A 21053-nucleotide genomic window follows, 5' to 3' on the forward strand; every position below is an offset into this window, starting at 1 on the left:
TTTTGTTTAGCTTTCTTTTTCATCATTATTTCAGAGATTTTTTTCAGTATTTACAACCAGCTCATTCTTTTTGATTTAGTAGGTCAATTCTAAAATGCCAGATTATGAGCCAACCGAACGTCTCATATTAAAGAACAAGTATTTTACTTCTATTCCAGGGGTGGGTTATTATTTTTTACATGGAGCCACATGAGAAACTGAAAATATTGTGGAGGGCCAGGTCAAAACACTTAACTAAATTCTACATCATATTAACTGTATTTCTTTATAAAAATTTTGACGAGCTGGTAAGAGTTTATGTTGTGATTAAGCAATGAAAAAGTGAGGCTACCTTACAAAAAACACCATCTAACATAAAAGCAATGCAGCTTTAGTCCATGCATGAGTTAAAATGATAAAATATCTTTATTTTGGAATTACAAATGAGTTTAAACGGGCCGGTCAGAGACAACCACAGGGCTGTTTGTGGCCCGGGAGCTGCACAATGCCCAGGTCTGGTCTATGGGGTATTAACTGCTAACGCGTAACATATTTAGATCACTGTATTACCTTTTATTGCTTTGAAAATGTTACGTTTGCTGAAAAAAACAACATATTGACATGTTTTAGTTTCATTTTTGATCATCCCCTCGTTCTGGGCCCTATCACAACACAATCAGCCTACATTTCGCTTATGAAACTACTGCGCATCAAGTTGTTGTGTACAGTTTTGGATCATATTTTTGTATATGTATGAAGATTGTCATGTGGGAGCTTGGGTGACGTAAACTTGTGGGCTGTGAATTCAAATAGCGCCCGGGAGACATCGCTAAAATACTGAAACGCGCGCGGATTACGTCTAAAACCTCTTCAGGCGTGTTTCTGACGAGGGAACGACATTAAAACATGCTAGAAAGCTCTGTAATACCTCCCTCTTTAAGTATGGCATGTCGTTTGAGTGTTGACACCTACACGATCACATGGTTTTCAGCGCTTAAACATGTGGGAATGCTAAAATTCTGGCCTACCTTTTTAACCGAAGCATGGGAATAACACAGGAGCCTATAAACAAAAGCAGTTTATATCTAATACCACAAACACAGTTATAACAGAACGAAAACAATGGTTACAGGGCCCCAAAACTTCACATTGCGCTAACCACTGTTTTAAAAGATAATAGCATAAACAAGACGCATTTGTCACTGTCAAACTCAAACTACAGTACATTCCAGCTCTGAAATCCCTTAAAAAACAGCTTACAGACAAATACTGCAGCCCTGACCTGATATGATAAACATAAAACTGCAAATACTTCTTACGAATGTTATTTCTGGTGACAGTGAGGAATCAAAACAAAACTCGGGCCAAAGGGGAGACAACATCGCGCCTTTGCATTTGTGGTACAGTCGTTAAAATGACAAGTCAAGTTGGGATAAAAATACAGTAAGAGGTGTTTTTAAAAGCTCCTCGGGTCAAATCAAACCCTGTCTGTTTCAAAACGTGGTGCGTCAGAGAGGGGCCTGACCTGGATCTTAATAATGACAACTCAAACCGTTCATTGTACTCTTTCTGTGCATATTATGTTACGCAAAGACTTAACCTATTCTCCTAACAACAGGCAAAGAATTACTGACATCTGCGCGATAGGCCGTCCAACCCCCTGGAGACATGAAACTCCCAAGAGTTTCAGTTCCACTAACGCACGCTTACTGTACCTGCAAATGACATTCTCACACTAATACTTTTGAATGTTCAATACTCAGGACAGGTTTTATTCCAAACATATGTACTAGATGTTATTTTTGCCAGACATAGTGTTTGAAATGCCAAGACTTTTGATCTGACTTGCCTCCCGCTGGTACAGACGGCTCCTGTTTTTACAGACGCTCGACTCTGCACAGTCGTGGCTTGTTTTAGGCGAGTATATTTTGCGTGACTTTAAAGTGTAACACACCTGAGAGCTTTATAAGCAGGTCGGTGGCCGTCTTGGTGCTGATGTCTGGGCTGAAGATGGAGGCGGTGTTCGGGGCGTTGGGGCTGGAGCGGACCCCCACAGTGACTCCAGGCAGGTCCAGGGAGTTGGCGCTGCTGCCCGGACGCTCTCGGCACAGGCTGAAGGGAGACAGCACAGACAGGTCACGCTCCTGGGGCTCCTCCTTGATGTGGAGATGATTGGAGGAGGTCTCCAGAGGAGGGGAGGGGTGAGTGTGGGTGTCGACGCGCAGTGGGGAGGCCTCGCTCCCCCTCAGCTCCCCCGGGGTGCTGTCACCCATCTGGGAGCCCTCCCCCTCCGTGTCCGTGGTCAGCTCCTCCTTCACCTTCACGTCTGTGCGGGGGAAGTGCTGGTGGCAGCGCATGTGGAGCTTCAGGCTGAAGTGTCTGGACGAGGTGAAGGGGCAAAGTTCACACTGAAACGTCTCCCCTCGGTCCTGGTGCTGATGGACCTGCGGCACAACAGCTTTGAATATTAGCTTCTGTTTTACAGAAAATTATTCAAGACAAAGAGGAGAGAAAAAAGTCTATTAAACGCCGCCATCAATTACTGCACAGACTCTCTAGACGGACAGCAGAGACCATGAGACGTGTGCAGAAAAATATGTTTTGATGGCCTTGACCTGCTCAGTTACAATGATCCAAATGGCACACTTCCTCATTCCTCAACAAGGAAGATCAACAAAGCCCTTTCTCTCCGAAAGTGCTTAAGCAGATCTCACGTAAACATCTTGAAACTATTATATTTTATATCTGTGTATTAAAATGATAAATACAAGTAAATAAATGTAAAGTATGTGAAGTCAAGGCTAAATGTTAGAGCAGAATGTGAACACACCCTAACCGTGTTAACCGAGACTCCGGTAGTGAAGTGAACAATGTAACAACGTAATCAGAAGAGACATTTCCTCCATGACTTGCAGCTAATGGCGTGTCCGTCTCACCTTCATGTGGGACTTGAGATTGTCTTTGCGAGCGCAGCGGAAGGGGCACAGGGGACACTGGTGGCTTTTCAAGCCTGTGTGGATAACCATGTGTCTCTTCCAGTAGCTCTTGCGCTTGATGACCAGACCACACACCGGACACTGGAACGGTTTGCCACCATCCTCCGGAGAGCCTTGGAGAGGAGGAGGTCAGAGTTATGACAGGGAGAAAGCATTTGAGGAGTGTCAGAAACCTCTCATCACTTTTATAGCACATGGTACAATCTGTTATTTTTCTCAAATACACCTTTTTGTAGGAAAAAAAAAAAAGAAAAATCAGCCCTTCAGATCTGCTCTGAAGTAACTCAGGGCTGCCTGAGATGTGTGTGAGCCAACTTGTGCACATCTAATAGCGGAGTTATCAGGGGAATTACCAGCTGCAAGCAATGAAACAATGGAAGTGAAGGCTCCAACATGTTTTAGTATCTCGATTATTGTTGTTGGCTTCATATCCGGCATCCATTACTGTTTAATTGGTCTTATTAGAAAGAGGCATGATTGCATTACAAATTCTACGCGGGCCTGTCAGGATGGCTTCATAAGTATTCTAGCGCCGTTCCTTGAAAAACATCTGGTAATCAGTGTTTGGTGAAATTACTGTGCTCAGCCATTCATTGACCTGAGGTGTAAAACCTCGAGACTGGCTATTTGCAACAATAAAGCGCCATCTGCGGCCCAACCTCTCGGAGCAGCGCCGGATCACAATACGAAAACGACTTGCACCGAGTGGGGAGTGGAGCGACACGAGTGAGAGAGAGAGAGAGAGAGAGAGAGAGGCTGTGCTTTAAAGGGCCTATATCAAACAAAATGGACTCTGTGAGCTTTAAAGGTGCATTGTGTAACTTTTCTCTACCTCCTGGTCTCTATGGAAATGTTACTGCTTTGTCTAGAATGTTCCACAGTACAAACTAAAAGCATCTATCACGAGACAGACAAGCGGGTTACAGCACTACGATACATTACGAGTCAGATCTGTGGAGCGTCGTCCCTATTCACAGAAGGATTTGTTGTATTTTTGAGCAATAAAAACACTCGGAATGAATGAATGCTAAAAATTTAAATGTTTAATGTTTTCCAAAGTGAGAAAAATGACCTGACGAAGGCTTTTTTGCCGAAAAATAAAAAAAATCTTTTGGACATCGGCGGATCTGAGTGGGCCGTTTATTCACTTTTATTTTACCGTTTCTTGCATTTGCACGTCTATCAAGAACTTTGGTGTGCGTTTTCTGGTGTGCGATATGTTTAATGTCATACCGTGGAACATTCCAGGCAAAGCAATAACATCTCCATGGAGACAAGCAGGCGACGGACACTTCACCAGAAAAGTTGCGCAGACATGTTATAATGTTGTTACTGCCTCAAAAACAGACCTGGACTTGTGTTTTGTTTCATTCACACATGTTTGAGTGTTAATTATTATTAATCTGTCTGTATCTCCAAAGCTCAAAATGCTTTCCTCCACCTTGTGATGTCATGAAGAGGTAGTTTTCAAGTTAAATTTTTAAGTTAGTTTTCAAGTTTCAAGGTATAGAGGGCTGGGTATCGTTAAGAAGTTGCCGATACGATACATATCTCGATACAGTGAGCTTTTGGTTTGATACGATATATTTAAAATCGATTTGATATAGTTCAATAAAAAAAAAAGGCTTAATCAAGACGGTGATACTAAAAGTCTTTGTTAAACCACTTCTTGTGCAAAGTTCATATGAAACACAAACATTTTCATCATCAAAACAGTGAAAATGTCAAATAATTTAGTAAAATATGCGAAAAAATACTCTTGGCGATATATCGATACAGCAGCTCACGATATCGATACTGTATCATCACATTAAACAACATGATATCATTCAAATGATTCTAGTGAAGATGTGTGGAGTTTAAAACATGCACAACGCACTTCCAGTATCACCACATGACATCACAAGGTGAAACAGAGCATTTTGAGTTTGAGAATATAGAATAGACAAAAATAAATAATAAAAATAGACAAAATATTTAATCGGAACTGCCTTTCGTTTAGATGGTGACGGTGTTTTTGGGGCTTAAAAACGCAAAAATCTGAAACCACCTCCAGAGTGGAATAAGTTGAATAAACTCCGCCGTAGTGTTTCCGTCTACACTGCCCAAGACGCAAAACTCTGGTCAGATCTGCTCACGTCACGTACAAGTTTACATCACATACATCACCACCTAGACGCCTGGCATGCATATCTAATCGAATTCCACACACTTTTGCGTCACCGTATGCACGCAGATTTGCTCCCGAAAAAAAAAACGCTTGTCTAAACGCAGAATAAAAAGTGAAAACAAGATCCCACTTTTGCGTCTTCTGTTCAGACCGTCCTCATATAAACGTAGCCTAAGAACTAAAACCTAAATATGCGTGGATTTGTGTGTTAAACATAGCCTGATTCATCAGCAGGTTTCACTTCGTGGAAACCGTCTGACATCGCAGCATTAGGATTCGTTCGCTCGACGGTGGGCGGGTACTTTTTGTAAGATTTAACCAATCGTTGCCATTTGGTCGTGACGTTTGTAATGCATCAAATCCCGTAGGAAGAAGGACAATAATGTCTTTCCCCTTGATAAAATTCACCAAAAATTATCTTTATTCCGGCTTTAAATCCTCGATCTCGAGAATTGTTGCCAACACAGAATGTATGATTGGCTGGTGCCCGAACTCGCACTTCCAGGTTTTTTGAGAACCGTCTAGTGTATTTTGATTCCTGACCTAGTCGCTTGAGAGAAACTAAATTACGCGGAGGCACTAGGTGGCGCCAACCTGGCTATGTTAAACCTGCGTGAATGAAGCAAAATACAACCCCAGGCATGTTTTTGATCAAGAAACAACATTATAACACAGATCAGAATACAGCGTGATACTGCTCCTTTAACCTAATTGTTGGCATCTCTGCTTCATGTTAGCGTAGCTCCATAACTATGCAGAGAGCCGCGGTGGAGGGAGTTTATAGTGGGCCCGCCGAGGGTTGATAATAAAACAACACATGACAGTCAATAATCAAGGTCACATTTTTCAGTCTGGCGACCAAACAACTACCTGGCTTTTTACAGCGCCGCTCGACCTTGACGGCTCGCGGGTTACAGCGGAGACCCTCTTTAGCATGCAGATCACACAATATTACATCGACTGGCTCATCTGTCTGGAGTCAATTTGATCCAGCCATTTTAGATTTGGCGAGGTTGAGACACAATCCCTGAAAAGTGCCCATCCATCTCTGGGAAAACATTCTGTTCTCCCTAAAGGCTACTTAGACAGAGGCGGTGCGCTCAGAGTGTGCAGAGGAGATGTGTGCGTGCGTGGTTTTTTGTGCGAGGAGATGTCTTTGTGTGTGTGCGTGTCTGTGTGCGATGCTTGGGGTTACACATGTCATACTGTACATTCACAGCTTAGTCTGGAAGTGCTCGGAGCTCAAGGAAGACTTTTGTGACTCCAGTGCTTTGAAAGAACTGTACGAGAGCCAACACTGCACTGATAAAATGTTAAAATGTTAAAAAGCTTAATTGTAAATCATTAAAATACAGTCATATGTGTTTTTGGATTTATTTAAAGTGGGACTACCGTATATTCCGGGCTATAGGGCGCACTCAAAAGCCTCCAACCACATCAAAAAACGACTGCGCGCCCCACAATCCAAACGCGAATCCACGAATCCACTTGGGTGTCCCAGCACGACTTCAGTAAACTACAAAGACGCACCACCCGCAGCGCACGCAAACACACACGGAGCAGACAGCGACCGCACTCATCACTCCACGCCGACGAGGAACGGAACGGAGGAACGAACCGAAAAAGCGAGCGCAATGTGCCGCTTCTAGACACGACTGAACAACTGAGTCACTGCGAACACGCCGACAATCCGTTGGTCCCAGACAGCACCTCCCTACACGCCACAACTGAACAAAGCCCAGAGTCACCGTGAACGCCACAAAGTCCCACTGACCCATCCAACTGTTGTGTTTCCTTTAAAGTCCGGTGCGATTTATTTGTGAAAAAAGTTCAAAAATAGACCATTTAATGAGAGTGCGTCTTATAATCCAGAGCGCCTAATAGCCTGGAAAATACGGTAAACAAATAAACTCCGTTGATAATCACATTTCAAATAGTCTGTTTATGTTCACGTCACAAACTTGCAATGATAACTTCCTTCGAGCTCTGTTTGCGCTAGTAAGTCTAACAAAATCTTGAAAAAATTAGAAAATGCCCCAGTTTTTTCATCTCCATGTCATTATAGCGTTCCGTTATGTTCAGCGAATCAACAGTTACAACCACACCTTAGTTTTCATCATTTCCCCACTGATGCACAACTCCAATCGCACTGGGTACATGCGATTAGAAAAGACGAGGCCCCAAATTCAAGATGATTCCAAACAGCACATATGAACGCAGTCTTCATTTTACTGCTTTTACTTCAGTCGTTCGGCGAGCCCAGTGTCGACAACTACACCGGAAGTTGTCATCGCATGTTTCCAAACGTCTTCCTGGTTTGTGACGTAAGTGTGAATAGAGCAAATAAATAGTTCATATAGTTTCATTCAAAATGCAAAACGTAAAACGCATGTGTTCGATTAGAAGAGTGGGGGTGGGATTAAATAAGTTTTCTTCTTCTTCCCACTCCTTTTTGGGCAAATTTTTTTGTTGTGGTTATTTTTATTTCTATTATGACTTCACTTATCTTATATGTTCTATTGTATAAAAGTGTCTTTCTTAAAATCTTAAAATAAATACATAAAAAAATAAAATAAAAATTGAGCTGCTAAACTGGAACTAAAGAAGAGAGTGAAAGGAGAAAAGGGGCGGAGTCTGGAGGTATAAGGAACAGTGTGATTGGTCAAACACTTCTAGCTCCGCCCCTGTGATAAAGGCAGGGCTGTGTGATGTCACCAACTACTGAAAACCGCAGGACACTGAAGCCAACACACACCAAGAATTAGTTTAGCAAATGTATTTAGTTTGAACTAGGGGTGTGCAAAAATATCAAAATATCTATATATATCGTATCGTTTAATGTGATGATACAGTATCGATATCGTGGGCTGCTGTATCGATATATCACCAAGAGTACTATATGGTATATTTTAGTAAATTATTTTGTTACAGCACTACAGTTTTGGAAAGGAAACTCATTTATGCGACACTAGGGATGTAACAATAATCGAAATATCGTGATATCGTATCGTCAAAGTTCTCACAACATATCGAATCACAAGTCAGTGACAAGAGTTATGGTGCAACAAAAGCTAATAAAAGACAGAGGGAACTACACAGACCATGATCCTTTGCTCCATTTCAGTGCAACTACAAGAAGAAACAACAGTTCTAAGCACTTATAAGTTCTTTGGATTACGTCTTGTCAAGGCATTTTAAGAGGAATTAGCCTCCACAAAATATCGCAATAAATATCGTACCGTGAAATGTATATTGTGAAAATATCGTACAGAGAGATTTGGATATACATCCCTAATCGTGAGCCTCCACACCATATCATGAACTTTCACACGATATCACATTAAATATCACACTATGAGGTTCATACCGTGATGAGACTTGGATATCGTTACACCTCTATGCGACACATTTGACATATTCACTGTTTTAATGTTTAAAACGGGCGTGTTTGTTATTAACTTGGCACAAAAAGTGGTTTAACAAAGACTTTTAGTATCACAGCCACGATTTAGCCTTTATTTTTAATTGAATTGCACTGAATAAATTTTAAATATATCGTATCGAATCATATTTTCGGTATATTTTACTAAATTATTGTGTTACAGCGCCAGTTTTGACACAAATTTATGCGACACATTTGATATTTTCACTGTTTTGATGATTAAAATGTTTGTGTTTCATATGAACTTTGCACAGGAAGTGGTTTAACAAAGACTTTTAGTATCACAGCCATGATTTTTAGCTATATTTTTTTATTGAACCATATCAAATCGATTTGAAATATATCGTATTGAATCAAAAGTGCACTGTATCGAGGGATGTATCGTATCGGCAGCTTCTTAATGATACACAGCCCTATTTTGTACTAAAATTCCCATATACACAGTGTTTTTTAGTGTTTAATTTCACTTTTATAGAACAGTTGATGTGATAAGAGGAAATATTTAGGTTATGTGTATTGTAACTAAACACTAGGCCGTCCAGAAACACACAGGATGAACATAAACGTATTCAAATTAACACTGTGAGGCACAACAAGAGCTCTGTCAGTTCCGTTTCCTTTAAACTTTAATGAAAAACAACTGACCAGGAGTTTGTGTATGCGCGCTTTGTTCCCACCGGGTTCTGGAAAAAAAGACGCCCTTTTGACTTCACAACCTTACCAGAGAACTCGGCTTATTTACATGATCAGGAATAGAGAAAATTTTGACAAAAGGTGATGAAACTAAAACGCATCCAGCAGCTACGTGAGCGATCGTCAGAATTTCTCCCGAGCACAGACTGTACATTTGTGCCGGGGTCATGTATCCGCTCGCACACTTCAGGAGAGCTCGCGTGGCCATTTGTGCAGCACACGGGATGAGTGTGCGGGAGAGACGGAGAGGAGGAGGAGGAGGAGGAAAGGAGGGAGAGACGGAGGGAGGAGAGAGAGAGGGAGGGAGAGAGAAAGTGTGTGAGATTATGCGTGTGTGTGTGATTGAGAGACAGACAGACAGAGACAGACAGAGACACGGAGAGAGAACATTTGTCAAAAAAAAAAAAGAGGGAGACGAAGAGAGAAAGAGAAAATGAGATAGAGAGAGAGGAGGAGACATTGAGAGAGAGAGAGAGACAGAGAGAGTGTGACTGAGAGGCAAAAAGAGAGTGTGTGTGAGAGAGAGAAAGAAAGAAAGAGAATGATACAGACAGAGAGAGGAGTCAAAGAGAGTGAAAGACAAAGACAGAGAGACAGAAAGAGAGAGACTAAAAGACAGAAAGAGAGAGACTGAGAGAGAAAGAGTGTGACCGAGAGGCACAAAGAGAGAGTGTGTGTGAGAGAGCGGAAAAAAAAAGAGAAAGATACAGAGACAGAGAGAGAAGGAGTCAAAGAGAGTGAGAGAGACAGACAAATAGAGACAGAAAGAGAGAGAGAAAGTCTATGATTGAGAGAGCGAGAGACAGACAGAGGGACAGAAAGAGAGAGAGAGAGAGAGTGTGACTGAGAGGCACAAAGAGAGAGAGTGTGTGAGAGAGAGCGAAAGAAAGAGAACGACACAGAGACAGAGAGAGAAGGAGTCAAAGAGAGAGCGAGAGATAGACAAAGAAAGAGAGAAAGAGAGAGAGAAAGTCTATGAGTGAGAGCGAGAGACAGAGACAGACAGAGAGAGAGAGTGACTGAGAGGCACAAAGAGAGAGAGAGAGTGTGTGAGAGAGAAAGAAAGAGAACGATAGAGAGACAGAGAGAAGGAGTCAAGAGAGGAGCGAGAGATAGACAAAGAAAGAGAAAGAGAGAGAGAAAGTCTATGAGTGAGAGCGAGAGACAGAGAGACAGACAGAGAGAGAGAGATGACTGAGAGCACAAAAGAGAGAGAGAGAGTGTGAGAGAGAAAGAAAGAGAATGATAGAGACAGAGAGAAGGAGTCAAAGAGAGTGAGAGACAGACAAAGACAAAGACAGAGAGAGGGAAAGAAAGAGAGAGACAAAGTCTGTGGGTGAGAGAGAGAGAGACAGAGACAGACAGAGAGACAGAAAGAGAAAGGGAGACAGAGAGAGAGAGAGTGACTGAGAGGCACAAAGAGAGTGTGTGTGTGTGAGAGAGAAAGAAAGAGAACGATATATATATAAATAGAGAGAGAGCGTGTGAGTGAATGAGAGACACAAATAGAGTGAGAGAGAGAGAGAAGAAGTGAAAGAAAGAGAGAGAGAGAGAGAGACACAGGTAGACAGCGACAGAGAGAGGGGAAAGAGAGGGAGAGAGAAAGTGTGTGATTGAGAGAAAGCCAGAGCAGAGACAGAGAGAGAGAGAGAGAGAGAGAGAGAGAGAGCAACAGAGAGAGAAGGAGCTAAAGAGAAAGCGAGAGACAGACAGAGAGAGTGAAAGAAAGAGAGAGAGAGAGAGAAAGAAAGAGAGAGAGAGAGGGCAAAGTGTGTGTGTGAGAGAGAGAGAGACAGAGATAGAAAGAGAGAGCGCGACAGAGAGAGTGAGTGAGAGAGAGAGACGGCGAGGGTGATAGAGAGAGAGAGAGAGAAGGTATGAAAAAGAGAGAGGGAGAGGCAGACGATAGAGATAGAGAGGAAAAGAAAGAGAGAGAAAGTGTGTGCGCAGGAGAGACAGAGAGAGTGACACAGAGAGACGGAGAAACAGAGAAAGAGGCATGAGAGAGAGAGAGAGAGAGAGACAGAAAAACAGAGACACAAAGAGAGAGATGGAAAGAGTGAGAGTGTAAGTGAGAGAGAGACACACACACACACACAGGGAAAGAGACAGAGAGAGCGAGGCACAGAAAGAGAGAGACGCATAAAGAAAAACAGAGAGAGAAAGAGTGTAAAGGAGAGAGAGAGAGAGTGGCCACGCATCTGTATCCAGTCAGCGGAAAGTCTGATGTGTTTGGCCTTAAGTCTGTGCTGCTGATCAGTGCACAGGGCTCGGGCGGGGGGGGGGGGGGTCGGAGCAGGAGGAGGCTGTGAGATGGATATGGACTCCAGGGCTCCCCGCTGAGCCGAGCGCACACTGACGGCCCCCTTTTGGCAGCGCGCACGTCCCGGCACAAACGAGCTGGTCTGGGAAGGCTGCGAGGTCTCAGGCGGAACCCCCCGTGGAGCCCGCAGACCATTTCCCAGACTACAAGGCCAGCCAGGGCTGTTTTCTCTCAGCTGTGCCTCTCAATGCTCGGCTGACAGTTAAGCTGATGCTACACTACTTTCACTTCAGTGCCGCTGAGGTGAGAAGGAAGCCATTACAAACTGGAGAAAACATGTCATGGAAGTCCTGAATGCTTCGCTTTTTGTGGTGACAAGTAAATCTGCCCCTGTTTCTGTGGTGTAAGCAAAAAGATGGATTCTGCTGCAATTTGATTAGGACCGAGCTTTAATACAGTTATAACAGGCACACTGGCTCTCCTCTAACAACAGCATGAGCGGTAAAAGGGAGAAAAGTTTAAAAAGTTATACCTGGTGTATAGTGTGAAAAACTGTGTCCACTGAGACTGTGGCAAGTGCAGCGCTGAGAAGTGAACTGAACCATGTCACGCCAAATGAAAGATTCAACCATTTTCAATGTGATGTGCACTTCTATTACACACAGACTTCCTGTTCTTCTCAGAGTGTGTTGGGTGTGTTTTATGTGTGTTGTACGTGTGTATGTGTGTGTGTTGTATGTATATGGTGTATGTCCATTATACCTGCTTGGCTGTTGGGCTTGGCCCTGCCCTTGGGGGTGGAGGGCAGCAGCAGCTCGAGGCCTGCGGTGGGTGTAGTTGGCGTAGGTGCCTTCTGGTTTTTCTCCAGCAGGGGCTTGACGTCCTCTTGGAGGACTGTGGACGTGCTTAAGGGGGAGCCGTCCTTCTTCTCTACGAGCAGGTTTCCCGCTGCTCTGGCTGCCACCTCTTTGAGCAGGGCAGCAGAGGAGGTCATGGACACCAGAGAGAGGAAGGAGCTGGCTGGGGACTGGTGCTCAGAGGCAGCACTGGTCGTGGAGGCCTGGTTTCGCTCGCTGACTTTCTTGGAAAGTGCGGCGAGAGTGGAGCTGGCCGACTGAGGGCTGAAGGGAGAGTTGAAGGCATCGAAGCGTACCATGTCATCTGTTCTCCCCGCGCTCCCCAGAGCGGGCACCACAGAGGAGGTGGATGAAGAGGAGGAGGAGGTGGAGGAGGCCACAGCGCTCTTGTCCTGCAGAACAGCGTTGGCTGCCGCTTTGAGCTTCTGTATGGCGGAGTCCGGAGACAGGCTGGAGCCACAGGGCGTGGAGCAGCTGGCTGGGGGCCACTTATCGGTGACCCCTGCCCAAACAAAGCCACCGCCATTGCTGGGGGAGTTAAAAGGGTCCAAGGGCTCCTGCTTGATGTTGGTAACTGAGGGTGCCAAGGAGGCGGGCGACGCTGAGCCACTGTTGTTATTTGCAAGTTTTCGGGCAAGAGCACTTAGCTGCTGGGCGTGGTGTGAGGAGGGGGACAGGGTGAGGGGTGGGGCCAGGCCGATGGGAGGAGACTCCCCTCGAGAGGTGCGCCCCAGTAAATCAGAAGAGTCCAGTTTGAGCGAGCCGGCCTCTAGGAGGCGCCGCAGGTTACTGCTGAGAGGTTTGCCCAGAGCTCGCGATGCCGCCTCTCCGTACAGAGACGACACCACAGACGACAGAGTGTCCTGGGCAGAGAACACGCCTCCGTCCAGCCCCAGCAGCTCCAGAGAGGCGCGGTGCACTGGCGTGGAGCTGCCCAGAGAGCTGTCTGCTCCACAGGTGTCGTGGTCTGTGGAGCCAGCGCTGGCTCCGGGCCCCTCCTCTGGAGACGAGCCCCGGGCACACAGCACCTCGTCCTGAGTGTCTCCATACGACGACTCAGAGCGAGTGTCAGAGGCATTCCCAAACCAGCCCTCCTCCTCCACGGGACCACTGTCCGGCCCTCCCTCTTCATGACCGTCCAAATCTGTAAACAGAGACAGGAACACAGTTAGTACTTTTACTCTCTCTTTTTGAAACATGACTGTTAGATTAGCAGTCTGTAGAAATGTGCCCACAGCACAGGAGAGACTGACTGTACCATACTTGGAGCTGTATTTCTGTGTAAGTGTTGAGTTCCTCTGGACAGAGGACACTGATAGTCCTGATACGAGAGCCTCAGAGCACAGAACCACACTGTCACCTCAGGCCTGACCGAAACACACAAAGAACTACTTTCTTATTATTTACATAGTGTATCCCTGTTGAAGTCATTTAGATTTTCAGCCTTTTTAAAATATATTTTTCCCACCCTTGGTCTGGAAGAGCCTAGTAAAGGGGTTACCATGACAACAGGTCCTTCTGGGAGGCTAGACAGCAAAGATTAGGGTAATGGAGGTTACAGAACTAGATTAATATTCATGAGCCTGCGGATACCACCGGGGAGCCAATAAGGATAGGGTTAAGGTCACCAAGGGTCATTAATATACACTTCATGTATCAATATTCATAAGCAAAACATTACAGCTTGCCAGACAAGGGCGAACAAAGAAAAGTGAATATTCCTGATACATATTAACCAACCTCCATAAGAACATGTCAAAAGGACCAACAGTGGGCAAAACAAAATGTCAAAACCGTCTTTTTTCCTCTCTCTCTGTGGCCCACAGTACATATCCTCGCAAAAGATCAGACAAATGAAAGTTGGCTGAAAATTCTGAGAAAAGTGGGCATGCATACAAGTTGAAAATAACAATAACAACTAAAAACTAAATAGTTTATAACTTTCTGCACTTCACTGCAGTGAGTATACACACACACCGAGGCTGTGCACACCCTTTGTGACCCTGACAGAGGCCTGGTGGGTCGCGCTCTGTTTACAGGCCAGGGCCGAGCGGTTGCTTAGCAACCCAGCCCAGCAACCTGTTGGGATCATTACAGTTACTGACATCTGGCCAGCGAGCCTCACCGTGGTCCACCAAGGTGACCACAATCACTGACAGTGTGAGTGCTCCTCTCCTGCGGCACATATCACACACATCACACAGAGCGTCAGAGCTACATGAGAGAGGCCGAGTGCAGAGCCAAGAGCCCAGACACAAGGCCCTGTGTCCAGCACACCTCACAGCAGCACGCACACACAGGGGCTTCTGGGGGCAAAAACAAGTCAGGAAAAGTCATTATGCAATGTAAAATGAGAGCACAGACCTGTGCAAGCTGTATGTAGAAGAAACAAACTGAACATACACATGTTTATCTCAGGTCATGTCACGCTGACAGCACTATAAATTACTGTAAGTTTTAGGCATGATGTGCCAGGCACTTTGGCACCTGAGCAGGGTTAAGAGCCCTGAGCGGAGGGGGAGGGGCTGGGCCTGTGAGTCATGCAGGGCAGGGCCTGACCCATTTCCATGTGACATGCGAAAAGCAGCAAGAGCCACTAATGGCCCTAATGTGGTTAGAGGGAAATCACTAGATTTCTGACCTGAGGTCTCAGGTTTGAGGTTGAACTCTGCTGTGTCCTGCGTTCCCCTCTAAGCCTGTGTGTTACAGAAGACTACTCCTGCTGAACCTTTGGTTACAGAACACTGCACCAGGCTCTGATGCCCCTGTGGCACAATGACATTTCCCAAGGTCATGGTCTCATGGCCAAACTCTAAGAGACCTTCATCCAGGTTGGACTCAGTAGTGGTGTTTAAGAGCAGCTCCTGTGAAAGCAGCGAGGACAGTTCATTCAGAAGTCGCTCCTCGCTGTAGGATCGTACACACATTGTGCCTGTTTGCCTGTGGTACAGTGGGGGCTCTGCGACACTCACAGCCCCCCTCTCCCTCCGAGCGATGGAGGCACGAACATGCGACCAGCGGCTGCCACTGAAGGGGAACCATTTAGCGGTGTAATGGCGGGGATGACTTGCATGTTGAGACAAACAGCTGCAGGGTGCTCAGCAGTCTGGATCTGTTATCACTCACACACCAGTGATTCACTGGTGCAGCCTTTTCTCCCCGAGGTACAAAGATCTATATGTCACTATGCACTGATGAAAAAAAAAATCACATTTTGTCAACTTAGTGGATGTAACATGTGCTCCTACTGGATTAAGACAGCACTGCAAGCCCAGCTCAAAATAAAGCTCCAGGACCTCCAGAATATTTGGACTGAACTACACATTTAAACTCTGCATACAGTGAAAGATACTACAGCCAGCTCCAGGATCTCTAGATTTAACTGACCCGTAGTAACACCATTTCAGGGACAGAATTCATGAATAAGGCTGTGTGGCTGGATTTCAGTGGTAAATATTTATCTCATACATCTTTGTGTAAAATGTTTTTATAAAAGGTATACCAAACTAGTTTTAGCCATAGGTTATGAACTGAAAATCCATAGTGCGAGGCTCAATCTGCTTTATGAATTATGAGTGGACAGTAAGTAACACTGTAGCCTTGAGAAATGCAGAAATTAATCTCCACAGTAAGATACTGAAGCATAGCACAGCTGGACTCACTGACAAACATAAACAATGGCCTAGACAGACTCCCATAAAAACCGCGCACGTACTTAATTTTAACTTAATTTATTATCACCCCTGACTTCACTCCTCACAAGGCGAACAGAAACAATCACGCCGACTGTAGAGCTGCGTCCCGCGTGCAGCTTTAATCGGAATATGCAGGTAACGCTAAAAATAGTCACAGGGCAGTGGAAGAGAAGCATTAAGCGGAGTTACTTTTTTTGTTTTACCTCACTCTCATCTCTCATTTGTGAACTTGGCACAAGCGCCGTGGCCTTTTCCAGCTTAGACTGACTTATGGCCGTGCTAAAGCTTGAAGCCAGATCCAGATTTTTGGCCAACGTCATCAGAGGCAGAACGGAGCAGGTTAGAGAACGGAGAGGAGGGGAGAGGGACCGGAGTAAAAGGTAGGTCACAGGGTCACTCGGCGCATGACTCGTGCTGGCTGCTGACTCCCATATTCCCCCTTTTCCGCCTCGCTCTCCAAACGCACACACAAAGCTATTCTGTGACTTAGCCAGGCATGAAAATTGGCCTCGGTGACCCCGGGCCGGAGCGGGAGTTAGCGGAGGGATGAGGGGGAGACGGTCGACGGAGGAAGGAAGAGATAGAGGGACGGTTAAGGAGTGGGGGGGGGGGGGGGCTGCTGGCTGGGCGGGAACGAGGGGGGAAAGAGAGGAAGCCATTAGCCGATTAGGGCCAAGACGAAGGTGCATCAATACTGCGCCGATGTCAAAGGGAGAGTCATGGCCATGAGCTAATATAGCAATGAGAGAGAGGGAGGAAGAGGAGGACGGGAGCGCGAGCCAAACACGGAGCGCCGTCGGGTCAGACAATCAGTAAAACACGGCGATCGCCCCAACGCCGGGGCACGGAAAAGTGTGGCGACATAAAAAGGCGGCGCAGACCGAAGCCATCGCCGGGATGATTAGTGCTCGGCGTGTCCCGCTGCGACGACGAGGAGGAGGACGGAGGACGGAGAGAGAGGAGGACGTGGACGGGGTTAAGGAGGGAGGGCAAAGGGTGAGGGGATAAGAGAGAGAGAGAGAGAAAAAAGAAGAAGAGAGGGGAGGAGTGGGAAAGAGAGAGGAAAATAGAGGGAAAAGGAAAGAGAGAGGGGGACAGAGAGATGAAGAGACTGAAGAGAGAGACACATAAATAGAAAGAAAGAGAGAGAAAGAGACAGAGAAAGAGAGAAATAAAAGATAGAGAAAGAGAGACACAGAGAAAGAGAGAAATAGAGACAGAGAAAGACACAGAGACAGAGAGAAAGAGACAGAAAAAGAGCGACACATGAACAGAGAGAAAGAGAAAGAGAGAAATATAGAGACAGAGAAAGATACACAGAGACAGAGAGAAAGAAAGAGACAGAAAGAAAGAGACACATAGACAGAGAGAAAGGGAGAGATGTAGAGACAGAGACACACAAAGACAGAGAGAAAGAAAGACACAGAGAGACACAGAGAGATACAGAAACAGAGAGATGCGCAGACAGAGAAAGAAAGAGACAGAGAGAAAGAAACAGAGACACATGAACAGAGAGAAAGAGAGAGACACACAGAAAGACACATAGAAAGAGAGACACATGAAAGAAAGATAGAGAAAGAGAGACACAGAGAGAAAGAGAAATATAGAGAGAAAGAAAGACACACAGAGACAGAGAGAAAGAAAGCGACAGAGACAGAGAGACACAGAGATGGAGAGAAAGAAAGACAGAGCGGCACAGAGAAAGAGAGAGACATATGAACAGAGGAAGACACAGAGACATAAGAAAAAGAGAGACAGAGAAAGAGAGAGAAACAGAGAGACAAAGAGACACACACAGAGAAAGGGAGAGAAAGACTGACACAGAAAGAGACACAGAGACAGAAAGAAAGAGAGATGCAGAGAAAGAGAAACACAGGGATAGAGAGAAAGAGAAGGACAGAGAAAGAGACAGACGGAGAGAGAGAGAGAGAGAGACAGAGAAAGACTGACACAGAGAAAGAGAGAGACACACACAGAGGGAGAAAGAAATATACAGAAACAGAGAGACACACACAGAGATAAAGAGAAAGAGAGAGAAAGAAATATACAGACACAGAGAGACACACAGAGATAAAGAGAGAGAAAGACAGATACAGAAACCGAAAGAGAGACGCAGAGAGAGACACACACAGAGAGTGAAAGAGAGGGAGAAAGAGAGAGACACACATACACAGAGACAGAGAGAAAGAAAGACTGACAGAGAGACAGAGACAGAAAGAGAGAAATAGAAAGACACCGGAACAGAGAGAAAGAGAGAGGGATAGAAAGACATGAAAAGAGAAATAGACAGACAGAGAGACAGAGAGAGAAAGTGAAAGAGCCAGAGCAGGAAAGAGAGCGAGGGAACATGGATGTAGTGCATAAGAAGCTGTGGTGGTAATTAAGTGTCCGGCGGAGCTCTGGTGGGGGTTGCCACGGCCGCAGGCTATGCTAATGAGCACGGCCGGCGGTCAGGCCCGGCTTATTAGCTCGCGCCGGACAATATGGTGGGAGCGACGCCGGGCCCGCGCACTCACGTCGCCGCAAATGACTAACTGCACTCTCGAGGAGCCAGGTAATTCCATTAATTGGGACGCACTGGATCAGGATCTCTTGGCTTCTCTTTCCCATAATCTTCTTCACACCCACACGCTCTTTTCAGTCCCTCTTGCCTCTCGCGTCTGTGTGTCGGACTGGAAATGCAGCGATGAACAATAAAACTAAATAGAACACAGATGCTCTGAATACATCCAGCTGGACACGTGGGAGCCAGCCAACATGAACTCCCTCCTTCAAACATATTCATGCCACCATCAGTCTGCCGCATTGCTCTCGTTCCTGTGGTCCGTGTCAAGTTTTTTACCACTTAATTTTCATTACAAAGTTGATTAAACGAGACAGCGGGTGTAACGGTGAACATGTGTGTGTACCAAGGCCCGACACCGGTCTCAACAAGTGTGAACTTCAACCAAACGAGGAACGGTACAAGATGTTACGCCACGAGTTTCAAATAATTTCCCGTGTGGGTCAATAAAGTTTGTCGAAGTCTAAGATCTCGTGCGAAAAAAATCTTGTGAGATTTTTTGTTTACATTTAGATTGGACAAAAAAGGGTTAAGTATTGGTGAGTTACATATTTTACTAAAGCTGCGCAGTTAATCGAATTTCAATCGCGATTTCGTTTTGTGTGTCAAACGATCTCAAAACTCATATATTAGAGTTGAAACGAAGTCTATTTTTAAATATAGAAATTGTAGAACAGTTTGATAGAGAGTTTATTTTGGATATATTTATGTTTTTCAATGCTTTATTTCATGTTCAAAGTATGTTTTATTAATTTTATGTTTTATACATAGCAAAACTGCTCTAAGGTTCATATTTGTAGCCTATGTTTGTTTTCAATTTGAAAGTTTTGCGTAAATTATCAATGCCAATGTGTGTTTTTTTGAGAGAAATGCTGAATAAATGTAGCCTGATTCATCAACCGGTTTCAATTCGTAAAAACCGTCTGACCTCGCAGTGTTATTATTCGTTCACTCGACAGTAGGCGGGTACTTTTTATCATTTAACCAATCGCTGCTATTTGGTCGTGACTTATGTAATGCGCCGCTAACGGGGCTAACTTTCCCAAATCCCGTAGAAAGAAGGGCAATAACGTCTTTCCCCTCGATGAAATTCACCAAATATTCTTTGCTCTGGCTTTAAATCCTCGATCTCGGGAATCGTTGCCAACACAGAATGTCTGGCTCTTCGCTGATTGGCTGCAGTCGAACTCGCACTTCCGGGGTTTTTGCGAACCGTCTTGTGTATTCTGATTCCTGACCTAGTCGCTGGAGAGAAATGAAATTAGCCTGGCTAGAATAAATGCACTGCGTAACTAAAAAATAATCGTTCGAATAATCGTGATTTCAATATTGACCAAAATAATTGTGATAATGATGTTTTTTCTTTAGTTGGTTACAAAACAAGTACTAGAATGGTAACAAAAATCTAAAATGAAATCAAAGAAATAAAAAATTGTGAGGCCAAAACTGGAAACTGATAGTCAGGCTGGCGCCACCTAGTGCCTCCGCTCAATTTCATTTCTCTCCTGCGACTAGGTCAGGAATCAGAATACACTAGGTGGTTTACAAGAACCCCGGAAGTGCAAGTTCGGGCACCAGCCAATCAGCAAAGAGCCATACATTCAGTGTTGTCAACGATTCCTGAGATCGAGGATTTAAAGCCGGAACAAAGAGAATGTTTGGTGAATTTTATCAAGGGGAAAGACGTTATTGCCCTTCTTCCTATGGGATTTGGGAAAAGCTTAATATACCAGTTACAATTACAGTTACAATTACATACGTCAAGCCTAAATAGCAGCGATTGGTTAAATGACAAAAAGTACCCGCCTACCGTCATGCGAACGAATTCTAACACTGCGAGGTCAGACGGTTTCTACGAAGTGAAACTGGCTGATGAATCAGGCTAGGAAATTGAATCGTGAAATGTATATATTAGTAATTATGTTAAAATCTCGTCTTGTCTCGCAATCGTGGACCCAATCTTGTGTCTCGTCTTGTAGAAATTGCACCTCGTCCCGTTTGTTTTCTACTCCACATCCCTACACAAGTATGTTTAGAAGAGTCATGTCACACTGACCTTGTTCAAACACTGAGGCCTGAGACTTTGGCGTTTTCTCCAGATCATCCAACTACCCCAACCAAGCCAACAATTTCCTCAAGACAAGCCGAGACACGAGATTGGGTCCACAAGAAGCAGATAAGACGAGATTTTGGCAGTTCAATTTTAGCTTCACCATTTTTCATTTACTTCACTTAATATTTTTTGCTGTTGCTGCTTTTTGGATCTCAAAAAATGTGACTCGGCGGCACTTAACCAAAGTGTCCAATTCAATCCAATTTTGAACACGTAGAAAACATGTCAATTATAAAAAAAAAAAAAAAAAACTTCACTGTCAGACAATCAGAAAGTGTGTAG

General features: G+C 44.8%; 1 protein-coding gene across 1 annotated transcript in view; it reads right to left on the minus strand.

Moving 5' to 3' along the window:
• The window catches only part of znf827 (zinc finger protein 827), a 288642-nt gene that overhangs the window by 194993 nt on the left and 72596 nt on the right, over window positions 1-21053 (minus strand). The window contains exons 2-4 of the mRNA XM_055158504.1: window positions 12306-13544; window positions 2916-3088; window positions 1934-2423 (exon numbers count right to left, since the gene is read on the minus strand). Of these exons, the coding sequence (XP_055014479.1) occupies window positions 1934-2423; window positions 2916-3088; window positions 12306-13544 (1902 nt within the window). The remainder of the gene's footprint in view (window positions 1-1933; window positions 2424-2915; window positions 3089-12305; window positions 13545-21053) is intronic.

Source organism: Boleophthalmus pectinirostris, unplaced genomic scaffold (genome assembly GCF_026225935.1).
Source record: "Boleophthalmus pectinirostris isolate CB_2022bp ecotype Guang Dong unplaced genomic scaffold, ASM2622593v1 HiC_scaffold_22, whole genome shotgun sequence".
NCBI classification, from domain to species: domain Eukaryota; kingdom Metazoa; phylum Chordata; class Actinopteri; order Gobiiformes; family Gobiidae; genus Boleophthalmus; species Boleophthalmus pectinirostris.